General features: G+C 44.7%; 2 protein-coding genes across 2 annotated transcripts; both read right to left on the bottom strand.

The window, feature by feature from the left end:
- Positions 1–618: 618 nt before the first annotated feature.
- LOC308123313 (histone-lysine N-methyltransferase EHMT2-like) lies at positions 619–7,353 on the bottom strand. Its single transcript, XM_080485736.1, has 11 exons — positions 7,243–7,353; positions 6,086–6,190; positions 5,122–5,276; positions 4,456–4,623; positions 4,054–4,198; positions 3,878–3,955; positions 2,919–3,034; positions 2,392–2,478; positions 2,221–2,299; positions 1,885–2,060; positions 619–1,327 (listed from the first exon to the last, which is right to left on the bottom strand). The coding sequence occupies exons 4-11, from the start codon at positions 4,587–4,589 to the stop codon at positions 1,147–1,149; spliced, it is 996 nt and encodes a 331-aa protein (XP_080341862.1). The 5' UTR covers positions 4,590–4,623; positions 5,122–5,276; positions 6,086–6,190; positions 7,243–7,353; the 3' UTR covers positions 619–1,146.
- On the bottom strand, positions 7,274–12,053 carry LOC308123312 (double-strand-break repair protein rad21 homolog A-like; the record flags this gene model as incomplete). Its single annotated transcript, XM_080485735.1, has 13 exons — positions 7,274–7,465; positions 7,753–7,836; positions 8,457–8,639; positions 8,776–8,921; positions 9,296–9,452; positions 9,527–9,750; positions 10,139–10,267; positions 10,390–10,512; positions 10,609–10,818; positions 10,960–11,066; positions 11,455–11,554; positions 11,645–11,774; positions 11,910–12,053. 13 exons carry the CDS (start codon positions 12,051–12,053, stop codon positions 7,274–7,276), a joined length of 1,929 nt encoding a protein of 642 aa, XP_080341861.1.
- Positions 12,054–13,280: the final 1,227 nt, after the last annotated feature.

Raw genomic sequence — 13,280 nt, 5'->3', positions numbered from 1 at the left:
ATAATGATCCGCCTTTTTAAAAAGTAATACATTTGTACTTTGACGTGTCACCCTTAAACAGGCTCGATAACAAATCAGGATAAGCACAAAACATGCAAATTTGAGGCACTTACTTCAAGTCACGATGAAAAGCTCACCAACACTGTTTTTTAGTCGCAAGTTGACTCAACATCTGCTTTAAAATATTATGTACTCACTGTCAGTACACACTAAACCCTCGTGTTTTTCCAATTGCATTCACATCTCTCAAAAACAAAAAAACCTTTTATCATGTAAACAGGCCAATAGCCTGTCACAAAACAGGTACTGCAACATTCACAATACCACCAAGGTAACCAGTTTAACCAGTTTGCAGTAATCTGTAAATTGCCCTTCCCGTAATTTATATATGGAAATTATGGCAGAGAGAGGCATGTTTGATCAGTGAGGTCTCCTCACTGCCCGCCTCGAATGCCCCCTGTTGATCAAACTACAGCAGCTACAATATAACACCACATCTGTCAAGAGAAAACAAACGACACACAAAGAATAAACTTTTTAAAAGCATTTGACGACAGGAAAGCTGCACTAGATCTGATATCAAAACTCATAATTGAATGAACACCAGAAGCCACAGATCAACTCACGAGTTATTTTATTACACTACATGTGAAAACAAAGAAATATGTATAAAAAAATAAAGAAGATGAAGCTAAAACCATCATCCAATAACAACACTATCCTTCAAGTCCTTGGAGAGTCCTGCGCTCGCTGACTCATGACTGTTTGTTGGCACAACAGAGAATGTGTCAAATGGATATATGCAAGACCGGTACTTGATGGCACGCTCCTAATGCACAGAGTTTATGCGGAAAGGCATAAGAATATGGTGGGATACAGTAACATTACTGTATGAGGACAATCACAAGACCAGCCTACACTGAGAAAACTGTTAGGTTAAGGCTCATGTCCTCTATCAGAGTGGAAATGATAAAGTAACTTATCAGTTGGCAGTTGTTGGGAATATAGACGACGTCTCAAGTAAACAAAATCAGCACCTTAGATGAGCAAGTGAACTAGATCCCCTTCTCCTCGTCTTGACTTCCTGTTGTTGCGTGTGCATGTGAAACTGAGGAGGCTGACCCAAATGTCCCATGGGTGAGGTTTTCAGGAGTTTCCCAGCATGGCCATCCCACAGTCAGCTCCCGAGTCGGGGCAGGCCTCCAGCCGAGCCAGCCTGCTCTGCTCCAAGGCGATGGCCTCCGCCGAATGCTTGCATTTCTCTGATCCACACTGACAGGTGAAATACTTGCTCTTTATGTCCCAAAACCGGTCTCCGTAGTCGAACCTGAAGACGGACAGAAGATGAGACACAAAGTACAACAGAACTGTAAACAAAGTGCATCTCAGTAACTACAATAATTCATTCAAGCAGTGAATTGTCCATATATCTCAGATTATTGACATCTCAGGCCTTCATGACTTCATCTCATCAATCATTGTAAATATATATATTTTTTATTCAGAGGCCATAATTACCAAATAGAAAATGTAAGAAAGACTTTAATCTTTTAGTTTATACGTTATGAGAGAAAACTTAACATGATACCATAATGTGCTGCCCCTGTGTCAGATGAAGAACAACTTCCCTCTAGTCTGTCCGTTCAGTTAATGTTTTGTTTTTTTAATTAAGTAGTTTGTGTCCCTTTTCAAACAAAACAATTTAAGAATTACCATTCGCCAAGAAATCTTAATGCTGGAAATTGTGATTGTGTGTCTTTTTGAGCTGTTTAATGCTTTTTGTTTCAGTTTTTTTATTAAATGTTCTAATAAAAGGAATGTAACCGTGGTAATTCAGTGGGAACGTTTTGAAGACTAAAGGTTTAAAGCCTGTGATGGTCTCACCCCAGCTCCTGCCCACTGAGGATGTCTCTGGAGCTGAAGAAAGCGATGCGGGGGAATCGGAGGTCCTGATGCAGCATGAACACGCGTACTGGGATGAGGTTCGGGTCACACAGGTGGTTGATGAAGCGGCTGATGTTGCCATAGTAACGGGCGTCGATGCAGTACACCTCTCCGTCCTACACAGGAAGTGAAAGAGACGGATTCAGATGAACTGGGCACAGCAGAGAGAGGCGACAGCTGAAAACCACTGCTTCGGTTCATGATCAAACTCTTCACCAGCCCAGCCGTTCTGGCGCCAGGGCGAGTGTGTCTGTTTTATCATCACATCTATTTCACCTTGTTGTCCAAGTCAAACAGGTAGGAGTCGTCTTCTCTGACGTCTGCCTCTGCATCAGAGATCAGCTCGCCAACATATCTGTGTAAAGGAGGAAAGGAAGACGTCAAACCGTTCACATGAGCGCAGCTTAATACTGGACAGGTTTTTTGGGTTGTTGTTTTTTTTCTTACTCGCAGATGAAGCTTCCCTGAGGGATGTCCTGCAGAGCTCGGACTCCCCAGCCCATCTTGTCTGTCCTGTAGAGCTGCAGACGAACTCTGCCGGGGAGTGAGGGGAAATCATGACAAGTCAAAAACATTTCACCGTCTCCCTCTCGCGTTCTCTTTTCTTTTCTCTCTCTAGCCTCTTCTCTGCCACTCAGAATGTTTAGCTGCACAATTAAGACACACCACAGAGCAAAAAATCAATGAACAATTAAAGACGATGCAGGGAGGTAGAATTAATAGAACTTAGTATGACAGAACAAAAACGGAGAAACGTAGAATAATAAAAGTAATAAATTACAAGTTAAAATGTTTGATTGCAGCAAGAAAAAAACTATAATAACAGATTTCACTTGAGACGAGGGAAAGCGATTATGTGATGAGTACAATGATGTTAGAATCGTAGTGCTTGTACTATTTGTATTGCTATTTGATCCCATTGGGCTCATGCAGCTGCTGTTGGTAGAAAACCACACGTCATGTGACACACGTACTTGATGCCTGCCTGGACGACCCGGTTCTTGCACGATCGATAACAAGAACACGCCATGTTGCACTCAAATATTAGTGGAGGCTCAATTTTGTTGAATTCTTGAAGCAGCCGCTGATCCTGACAACAAAAAAAACCAATATGAGAATAACATCATCTCTTTGGTGAACATTTAATTCTGGTCTTTGGCTTCACTGTTCCCTTAAAAGGAACAGTGGAAAAGAGAGAACCTGTTTTCAATTAGTTTGATATGGCTGGTTGTACAGGAGACATATTATTGCTATAAGTGTCTGACCACCCTTTACAGGCAGAGAAAGGCAGGACATTTGTGTAAATAACAAAACACTTCTGCTTTAAATGTTGCATAAATTGACATGAACGGATGCGTTCTGCTCCTTTCGCCTTTAGAAAAGCACCTCTTACTGAAGGTTACTGCGAATATCACCTGATGCATGTTTTAAATTTGTAATCTAATAAAATACGACCCATAAAAAAAATGACAACGGACATATAAGGCTGGGGTACCTTTAGCATTTTTTTTTTCTTTCTTCAATGTGCAAAATGCTGTATACTCGACCATGAGAGATGAATAGAATCTCGGATGTCTCAACAACATATTTGACCACTTGCAGGAAATCCTGTGAGGAATATAACCCATTTATGTGAATTATGAATCATAAAATAAATAGGATTTCGGTCCGTTTTTAATGTCTCCTACAGATTTTATGATTCAAAAATAAAACTTAATGGGAATATCTTTTAAATTTTGTGACATTAAATCTTCTGTGGTGAAAATGGACCCCTTTAGAAAATCCCTAGACTTGAAACGTTAATACTTTCAAGTCTAGTAATGACAATGAATAAAGTAATGACTCTAACCAGCAAATGATCTGTATCTGTCTTTTTCCCCCAGCAGGTTTATCTGAGTAACATTGATGGCGTGGCTTTTGAGAAGCTCGTTACCTTGTCATACCAGCAGCGGATGCTGAGCTGTCCACACAGACAGTTACTGGATGAACAGTCGTCCGTGCAGCTGCAGTGCTGAAGACAAGAAGAAGAGAAGAAAAAGCTCCAGCTGCTCTTTCTTTCCTCAAAAAAATCTTTTCTTTGCATGAAAAGTGAAGCCACAATGACATTACCTGTAAGTGTGTGATATTTCGATCTATGTTCATCGCTGAAGTTTCACAGTTCTCTGAAACGTATTTGTAGTCTGAAGGACAGCCCTCGTCGTCCACGGCGTTCACACAGGGAATTGGCACGTTCTCGTAACCCTGAGCGATGTCACTAAGAACAACAGAGTTGCATCAGGGAGAAGATCAAACAACAGAAATGTAAAAAGTGAAGAAAACGTGTTCATACATGATTAATTAGTTTAATTGTATTTCAGCATATCGTGCTGGACAACTCGCTTGTGCCTGATATGGAAAACAGCTGTTTAGTTTTCAGACCATCAGAGCAATTTTATTCACCTTCATCTGATCACGATGGTACTTAGACAAGTTTTATCTAATATTTATAACGTCCTAAGATACTAAACCCACCTGCAGATGATTCTCTCTGTCCGGAGCATGCGATTGGTTATTCCCCGGCGCAGCTTCCTGTTGATCTGAAGTGACACCCACACTGGAGTGTCGGCCCGGGCCAGGGAGAGCGGTGTGTCTCCCTCCCTGTTCATGACGTCTATATCTGCCCCTCTGGACAAAAACAACCTGCAGACAGGAGACAGGGAGGCAAAACACATGTTGAAACTAATCGGATCCGTCATTGTTGAAGTGAACTGTTACCCATGTAGTTTCGGGAAGGGCGGGGGGGGGGGGGGGGGGGGGGGGGGGCAAGAACTATTGTGATTGAAAGGCAACCTGTGACACAGGAAGTACCAGCTGAGGCACAGTAAGAACACTTCATGTACACAGAAGTGATAAAAACTTTTTTCCAGGCTTTTCCCTCCATGTATATTTAAGTGTTTTGTGTTTATTCAGATGGCTGGTAGATCAGCTCCTTGTCTTTACTTTAGTTTGTGTGTGTGTGTGTGTGTGTGTGTGTGTGGGGGGGGGGGGGGGGGGTTGGGCAGGTTAAGGGCAGATGCCCTCCTCCATCACTGATTCAGTATCCTTGGTTGATGTTTTTGACTATTTTTATTTGAGATGCTGCTTCTAACTTTTCTTTACACGACTTCAACGTGGCTGTTGTTTGTGATATCGACTTACGTGACGCACTCCAGGTAGCCCTCTCTGGCGGCGATGTGCAGCGGCGTGTCTCCGTGTACGTTCACTGAGGCGAGGGAGCAGCCGGCGTTCAGCACCAGCTCGGCGATATCCACGTTACCGGCGTACGCCGCCCAGTGGAGACACACATTCAGCTCCTGAGGAGGAGAAAGAAATGATGTTCAAAAACCTGTGAGCGTGTTGTTGCTTTGCATCAACGATCACGTACGAACAATAAATTCTACAAACAAATTAAGTTAACGTCAGTTGTGACACTGAAAATAGCTGATAGAATACAATTAACTGTGAACAAACTATACGAACTGTTGAGTTATGATGGATAAATTAAAGTTAGAAACTTAAATTGATTTAAAATGCGGATTTGAAAATCTCTTTATTCTATTATGATTTTGAATTATGTGTCTGAATATTTAATCCAAAGTGATTTTTCTCATTTAATTTTGTCATCAGTGCTTTCTCTCCCATTAAGGTTAAAACTATTTCTGTTCTCTTTTCCTTCTTTAGTTGCCATTCCACACCTGGCCTCTTTACTGTAATTCTTCTTTAATTCGGCTGAGTGGTGCAACTTCCTCAAATCCTTTAGAAATACCATATTTCGGTTTGTTCTCTTGATTCACTTCCTCTAGCATTAGTAAGTTGTTTCTTGTAATTGTATTTAATGTTTTGTTTTGCACACTGTTCAGATGTTTCAGTTCCTAGGTAATGAACACCACAAGTAGAGAAACAACTTGCCTCTTCTCTGGTGGTTGAACTTTGACTCAGGTGAAGAACTCAAATACTGTACATGTTCATCTCACTCAGGATTATTGTTGAAAAAGTTCATTGTTTTGATAGTTATTTCTACTCACATAAGCGTTTACTTTATGAAATCAAAGCAAATGTATCTGGACATTGATGTCTGGGTTAAATTATGAAAACTGGTTTCATCCCGTGTCTCTTCACTGACCTTATCGTTGATGGTGACGTCGGCGCCGCGGTTCAGCAGCGATTTGATCACGTCCACATGTTTGTGCTCCGCGGCCCAGATGATCGGCGTCCAGCCGCCGCTGTCCTGTAACGCGGCGAAAGAAAGACTTCAAACTGACGTTCGAGAACAACAACATCCTCCGACAGACAGATATGATGAACTTTAAACCAGCTGATGATTTGCACTCTTGGGAAATATTTCACACCAGCATGCAGAACAGATTCACTCTAATGTGTCTCTAGTCTCACTCTTATCGCAGGCTTCGTTTCTTTGCTTCGTCATGCTTCATGCAAACTGCATCAGAACGGATTTGGGTCCAATTTTTTATCGTAAAAAAAAATAATCCTGACAATTGGTTTCTGATTGGAGACGCGAGCGCAGCGCTTGTAAGAACAATACGATTTTTATTAAATTTTTTTCCTAAAGTGCTGCAATACAGTCTTGTATTCATTAAACCGCAGAGTCCACAACTCATACCTGCGCAAACTCTTTTTAAAACAATCTGGATACAGGCGCATTCTCCGTCCGGTGGAGAAGAGTGGATGGAGTGACAAACCCACGGCTGTAAACTAAATCTTCACTTTGGTAACACTGAGCGGCGAGAGACAGCAGCTCCAAACAACCAGATGCTGCGACGGAGCGTCTTCCACCAGCCACTTCAACGACAATGTCCAGCCTGTGTCCACATGGTGGTTCGTTTTTCCTTTCCGTGTTGCTAATGGCTGCTGCCGCTGGGCTTTGGGGAAGAACGTGGAAACTCTACATAGACCTGGCGAACCACTGCGGCGCCGCGCTGATCCTCCTCAGAGCTCAGAGTTGTGGCTCTGCAGGCCTGTCAGAGCTGCTTCCAGCCAGAAACCAAAGGCTGTGTGGACACGGGCTTTTATACATAAAGTGCATGAATTTTTCTATAAAGTCTAAAATAAATAAATAAATAAAATAGGCAGAGAATGAGGGAAGAACGAGGCCTAAAAGACATTTCATTAAAAAAAACATAACTCGGTATTAAAGTGGATATTGTTTGGAGTTGCGATCTTCTTTACGAAGCCAAGTCACCTTTCTTCCCCCCCTCACACTGCCCGACACGAAAGCACCACATGATTCAGGTGAATAACTGTTAAGATGAGCAGACCGGCCTGACGGCGGAGCTTCCTCGGAGCGCTTCTCTCAGATGATGTGGAAGCGAGGGCCGGGCGTGGCTACGATGTCGCTGTACGGCTCCTCCTGGACCAGCTCCACCGCCTGCTGCTTCTTCAGCACCAGGAAGCTGTAAAACTTGGCCGCCGCCTGCTTTCGGTTGTTGTTCCTGCAGAGATCCAGCAGGCTGACCGACTGGGCGCCTGTTTTGGCCATCACCCTCTGTTGGGGGGGAGACAGGCAGTCAGGACGGGGAGATCTGATTGGTCGTGGTGGGTTTTGATCTGAAAACTTGTGTTGGACTCATCAAAGATGGCGGAGACATTGGTTCTTCTACTGGTGAAAGTAGTTAGTGTTTCACTGCACGTCTCACTATTACATAAGACGTTAGAAAACATCCATTTCTCCAACAACCACAAACATCCGCCACTAAACAACGTGAAACAGTAAATTCAATAAATACAACTGAACTTTTGTAAGTTCAGAAACTGTAAACTTCACTTCAGTACCTGGAGGCCATGAAGCATCTGCTGGGTTCTTTTGTTCCACCTCCTCTCCTCCTGGTCCTGATCTCCTCCCTGCACCTCCTCCTCCTGACACACATACACACACACACACACACATGCACACGCATACGCATACACACACACACACACACATGCACACGCATACGCATACACACACACACACACACATGCACACGCATACGCATACACACACACACACACACACACACACACACACACACACACACACACACACACACACACACACACACACACACACACACACACACACGCGCGCACACACACACACCAGTGTTTCTATGAATGTGCACATATAGAAAACATAGACATACATGTGTAGATTTCTATATGTGCAATGACATTTAAAAATGTTTTGCCTTTAATGTCTCAAATCACCTGTATGGCAATTTGAATTGCATTTAGTCTCTTTATAAAAACATAAATAAATATTTACTTTGCTCTGTTATGTTTGCTCTGTTGTATTTTTGTTGTTATAATAATTTCATTTGTGCCCACATGTCCGAAATAAACTTTTAAATTCAATAAAAAAAAAAATTCTAAACTAATTTTATATAGAGAGAGAGAGAGAGAGAGAGAGAGAGAGAGAGAGAGAGAGAGATGTATAGATGATGGATGTATCTGTGTCAATGAGTCATGGAGAAGCAGTGTGTGGATCTCCGTCTCACCTCGTCGTCAGAGTCGTCGTCGTTCTTCTTCTTGTCCTTGTCCACCAGCAGGTCCAAATCAATCAGCTGGCTGATGTTGGTGGTGCTTTCCTCCGGAGGCAGATCCACGCTGGCTGTCTCCAGCTGCTGGGACGCAGCAGATACCTCAGACTCCTGCTGCTGCAGCTGGTCCAAGGCTCCCATCTGGAGGGCGGGAGGTCAGAGGTCACAGCAGTACAGTTCAGTGGCTACAGCCAATCAGAAAGGTGGATAAATGAAAATCATGAAAGCATTACAACATGATTCTGGTGTCGGTCAGTGGCAGGAGGGCTGTACTCACGGGCAGAGCCGGCTCCGTGTCCTGCGCTTTGCGTTTTAAGCTCCTCTGGGAGGAAGGAGGCGGCATGGCGGCCTCGTCCAGCGTCGTCCTGCTCCCCTCCACAGCCGACGTCTGCAGAACGCTGGCCTCCTCCATGATGGTCTGGTCTGGAAGACAATCCTCACACGATTCCTGTCATCGTGTACTCGCTTTGTTTCTGAACTCTTCAAAAGGGTTTATTGGGGAATCTGAACCGGGTTTGGTGTTCGAATGCAGAAAAACTGTTAATTAATTAATTAATGAAGCTTAACACCAAGTGGGTTGTTTTCACTGTGAATTAGAACAATTTGTCATCTCATCATGCATGCTGCCTGTTTTTCACTATTCTTCTCTCTTGCATTTGTACGTTTGCATCTTATCAGCCCTGCAAAGGTCAGTCAATCAACACAGGAGGAATAAAACTTCACCTTAAAGCCATTTCACTAAAGTAAACTCACACTTTGTGTGACGTGAATCTACACACACAGATCCATTCTCTCACCCATGATGTCTTTCTGTTGCTGTCCGGCGGTTTCCTCTCTGGGCACCTCCGGGTTCTCCAGATCCTTCAGGAACTCATCCAGACTGTCGGCCTCTCCGCCCTTCCTCCTCTTCCTCAGCTCGTCGGGTACCAGCGGCGTGAGGCATCTTGTAAACATCTGCACACGAGAAGAAATGAGGGCGTGACGAGAGCACGAGTGGCCGCGTGGAACTGCGTCCGTTGAAAACTCACCTTCAGCAGCCGGGCGTTCCACAGGGGCTGAGCCGGGAGGGAGAAGAGCTTCTCCACGCCCCCGGTCTCCTTCCACATCATCAGCTTCTTGGTGGGAGGAGCCAGATCCAACGTGGTGACGATGTCCGAGTAGTCGGAGAGCTGCGCCCGGATGGTTTTACTATCCAGCTCCTTCACGCTGTCCACAATCAGCTTCCTCTTACGCTTCGCCTTGGTTTCCTTCACTGCAACGAGCACGAAACATCAGGAACCAGTCAGAGGATAATAATTATAATTATTATTCTTATTATTAATCTTCAGGAAAATATAAATGTTTGGTCCAAAACAGTAAATGTTGAGCTTCAGATGTCATGACGGTTTTGATCATTGTATTCTGGTTTGATGTTTTATGTTTGGCCAAACTTTCATTCCTTTCTAAACTAAGTTTTCCCTCTTGTATATTTGTTCTATTTCAGATTTATTTCTTTTTCTAATGATGAAAGTTTCTTCGCTCCAAAGCCAGTCAGAAGATCGTCCTCCTGAAGTTGAGACCGATGTTCAGACTAAAGTTAGAAGACGCTGCGTTGAGCGGGATGAGAAAACGAGCCGTTGGGAAACAGGAAAAGCAGCTGCCTGTGATGTCGATGGGCTCCAGAGCGAAGGTTTCCTCCTCGTTGTGAACCAGGTTGGTTTGTTCTGCCTGGTCGGCCATGGTGGGCGGAGGCTCTGTCGGACCGGAATCCGGGCTGTCCGGGGCTCCGGCTAACGCCACACAGTGAGGAAAACATTAATGTTTAACATTAATAACAGCTCGGTCAGTCTTCTGCATTATAGACAACAATGAGTCTGCGCCACACTGTGGAGCCCGGCTGAGTGCGGCTGACCTGAGAGGGCATCGAAGTCGTCCTCGTCGTCTCCGTGGTCCTGAGGCATCATGACGCTCTGTGTGATGGCAGGAGGGTCGTCGAAGATGCCGCCTCCATCCTCGTTACTCAGCAGCTTGTCCACTGCACATTACATGAGTAGGATTGACGTGTCGTGTTTCATTTCTCGGGTTCTAAAAACAAAAACGTTTGACGGTGTGCGACACCGCCAGATCTTACCCAGCATTCCTCCCTCGTGGCTCTCCATGGGGTTGTCTCCGAAGTCGTCCTTGTACTGGTCGTCGTACTCCAGATGGTTGGACTTGTCGGCCATCGGGTTAGCTCCGCCCTCCGCCTCCAGCAGCAGGTTGGAGGCTGACGCTCCCATGATCTCCACCTCGAAGGCGCTCTCCTCTCGCATCATCTCCCGGTCGTCCATTCCAAAGTCAGCTGCGCCAGACAACATAATGAAATATACTGTGACATGGCAAAGCTGAGGCTAATGAGTAAAATGGTTATTCAAACTGTTTCAAATGACCCCAAAAATATATAGAATAATATGGTCAAATAAAGAGAAGTGAAGACGCTCACCAAAGTCATTGTCCTGCAGCAGGTTGAGGTTTCCCACCTCCTCTCTCATGGTGATCTCCTCCACTCTGCTCTGGTTCAAGTTGAACTGCTGAGCCACGTCAATGTCGCTGCACAAAAGACACAGAAGCACCGTCAGGAATTCTGAATTTACCAGCAGCCTGAAAGCCCATTTGTTGCCTTTCCGTGGGATCGGTGCGGCGACCTTTCAGGGATTCTTAAAATTAGAATGGGTTAAACGTGCAGTCAGAGGACAAGCGTGGATGACATTATGAATATGAAAATAGTGTGTGTATCAACCATGGCCTGAAGTGTTCCTGGAGTTGAAATATTCTTTCTACCTCAACCACGTGGGCTATGACTCCTCTCCTTGCTAAAAAAAACAATATCTAAAGCAGCAAGTCGTAGTGGCTTTATATTTTGCCGACTGGAAATAAACAAACAAAAAAGAAGTATTTTCCTGCTGGAATTTCCCCGTCAGGAATAAACAGGACTCACTCCAAGTCTGGCAGCGGTTGGTCAAAGTCGTGGAACTCCTCCGGTAGGGTGATGGCATTGTACGCCGCCTCTCTGTTCTCCTCTGGAAGATCCACCACACCTAAAACGTCACACAGACAGAGCATGAGCCTCTCCACCGACTCTTCCCAACCGCTTCAGGGAATCCAATGACTGATTTAGTGTTTCCAACCTGGTCGAAACGCCATCTTGATCTTGATGAAGGCCTCGTTACAATCTGCCAGCAGGTACTTGGCCTTTCTGTGGTAGATCCTCACCACCCCCAGCAGGAGATGACCCGACGTCCTTAAAGCCATTTTCACCTGAATCAAATGAAATCACAAGGCGATGATTCAATACAAAGCCATCCTCTTGAACCGTTGGCATCCCATGTACAGTTCAACAAACACAACAAGCTGTTTTAAAGCCGTTAGGAGCGAGCAGTGAAAGGAAATGACCTTTGGTGAGATGATGCTCTCCACGCTGCTCTCCAGATTGCACTCAAACACGTGTGCCTTGGTCAGCTTCTTGTCCCAGTGGGCCGCCAGCCAGATTTTGGCCAGCGGCCCTCGTTTGCTAAGGACAAAGTGGGCATAAAACATCGTCTCGGCGCCTCCTCACCACCAGGGAAAGGGGGAAGGGGGGAGGCGTCGGGCCTGGAGGGGAAAAACAAAACAAAACAGGACAAAGACAAAAACACAGAATTGAAATCAGGACTCAGATGTAGTAAAACAGAGCGTAACAGATCCGCTCATTGTCGTGTGGGAGCTTTCATGATGCAGATGTTTGTCTAGTTAATACCAGCAGGAGGCAAATTGATTGAGAATTCTCTAAACCATGGCTCGGTATGGCAACAGTCCAAGTTCTTCTCCTCTTCTTTTGTGTTTAACGACAGGAAGCATCCATAAAGTTGCATTACCGCCATCTGCTGGTTCTGTCTGTCTACATCGTTTCCCACTGCTCTCTTTGTCCCTGATGATTTTTTTCCTCTCTCTCTTATCAGCAGCTTTTCCCTCCCTGATGACTGACACCTTTGGCTGAGATGCCTTGTTGATGCTCGAAGTTACAGGTGAATGGATGAACTGGTTGGACGAGTCACAAAGAAGATCAATATTGATCTATAGCTGAAAAATGACGACAGTTCCGAAGGCAGATGAGGTCAAATCCTGGACTAATAAAGTTTATCTAATATTTGGAGCCAGTGAGTGAATGTTACTCTGACCGAGACACACACACACACACACACACACACACACACACGCACACGCACACACACACGGGGGTCGAACCCGCGACCTTCCAATTGAAACATGACCACTATATCACCTGCGCAGAGAGAACATGCAAACTGCAGATTTTATAGCAATTTTCATGCTAAATGTTATTCCTGCACTCAATGACTTGTTTTATTTATATAAATGTTAACGCACATCCTGTTTTCTTTGTTACTCCTGGTGTCTGCTTATTTACATTAGGTGTGAAGGTGAGGTGTTAATCGGAGCATTTATGTATCAGGTGCACATTTATTCTACATATATATATATATATATCCATAAAAAGAAAAAAGAAGATGTCGTTGCAGGACTTTAAAATGCAATGCACGCGCCTATGTTATCTTCTCTAAACAGAAAGGAGTCGTTTGCCATGGCAACAGGGCGAGCTCGTTCCCTTTAGCGCGGTTTTTCATGACGCTCGCGCCGCAGTGAGCTTCATGACGCTCCGGGCAGACAGGTGACAGTGGCTAACGATTAGCCGCTGTCAATCCCTCTAAAGCCCGCGTGTCTCTGCATCCCTGATGTACCGAGCACCACCTTCACATAGACCGGGAA

This window comes from Lipophrys pholis, assembly GCF_963383615.2.
Source record: "Lipophrys pholis genome assembly, chromosome: 17".
NCBI classification, from domain to species: Eukaryota; Metazoa; Chordata; class Actinopteri; order Blenniiformes; family Blenniidae; genus Lipophrys; species Lipophrys pholis.
Note: the sequence above shows the minus strand (reverse complement) of the source record. Positions and strands in the feature narration are given on the sequence as shown.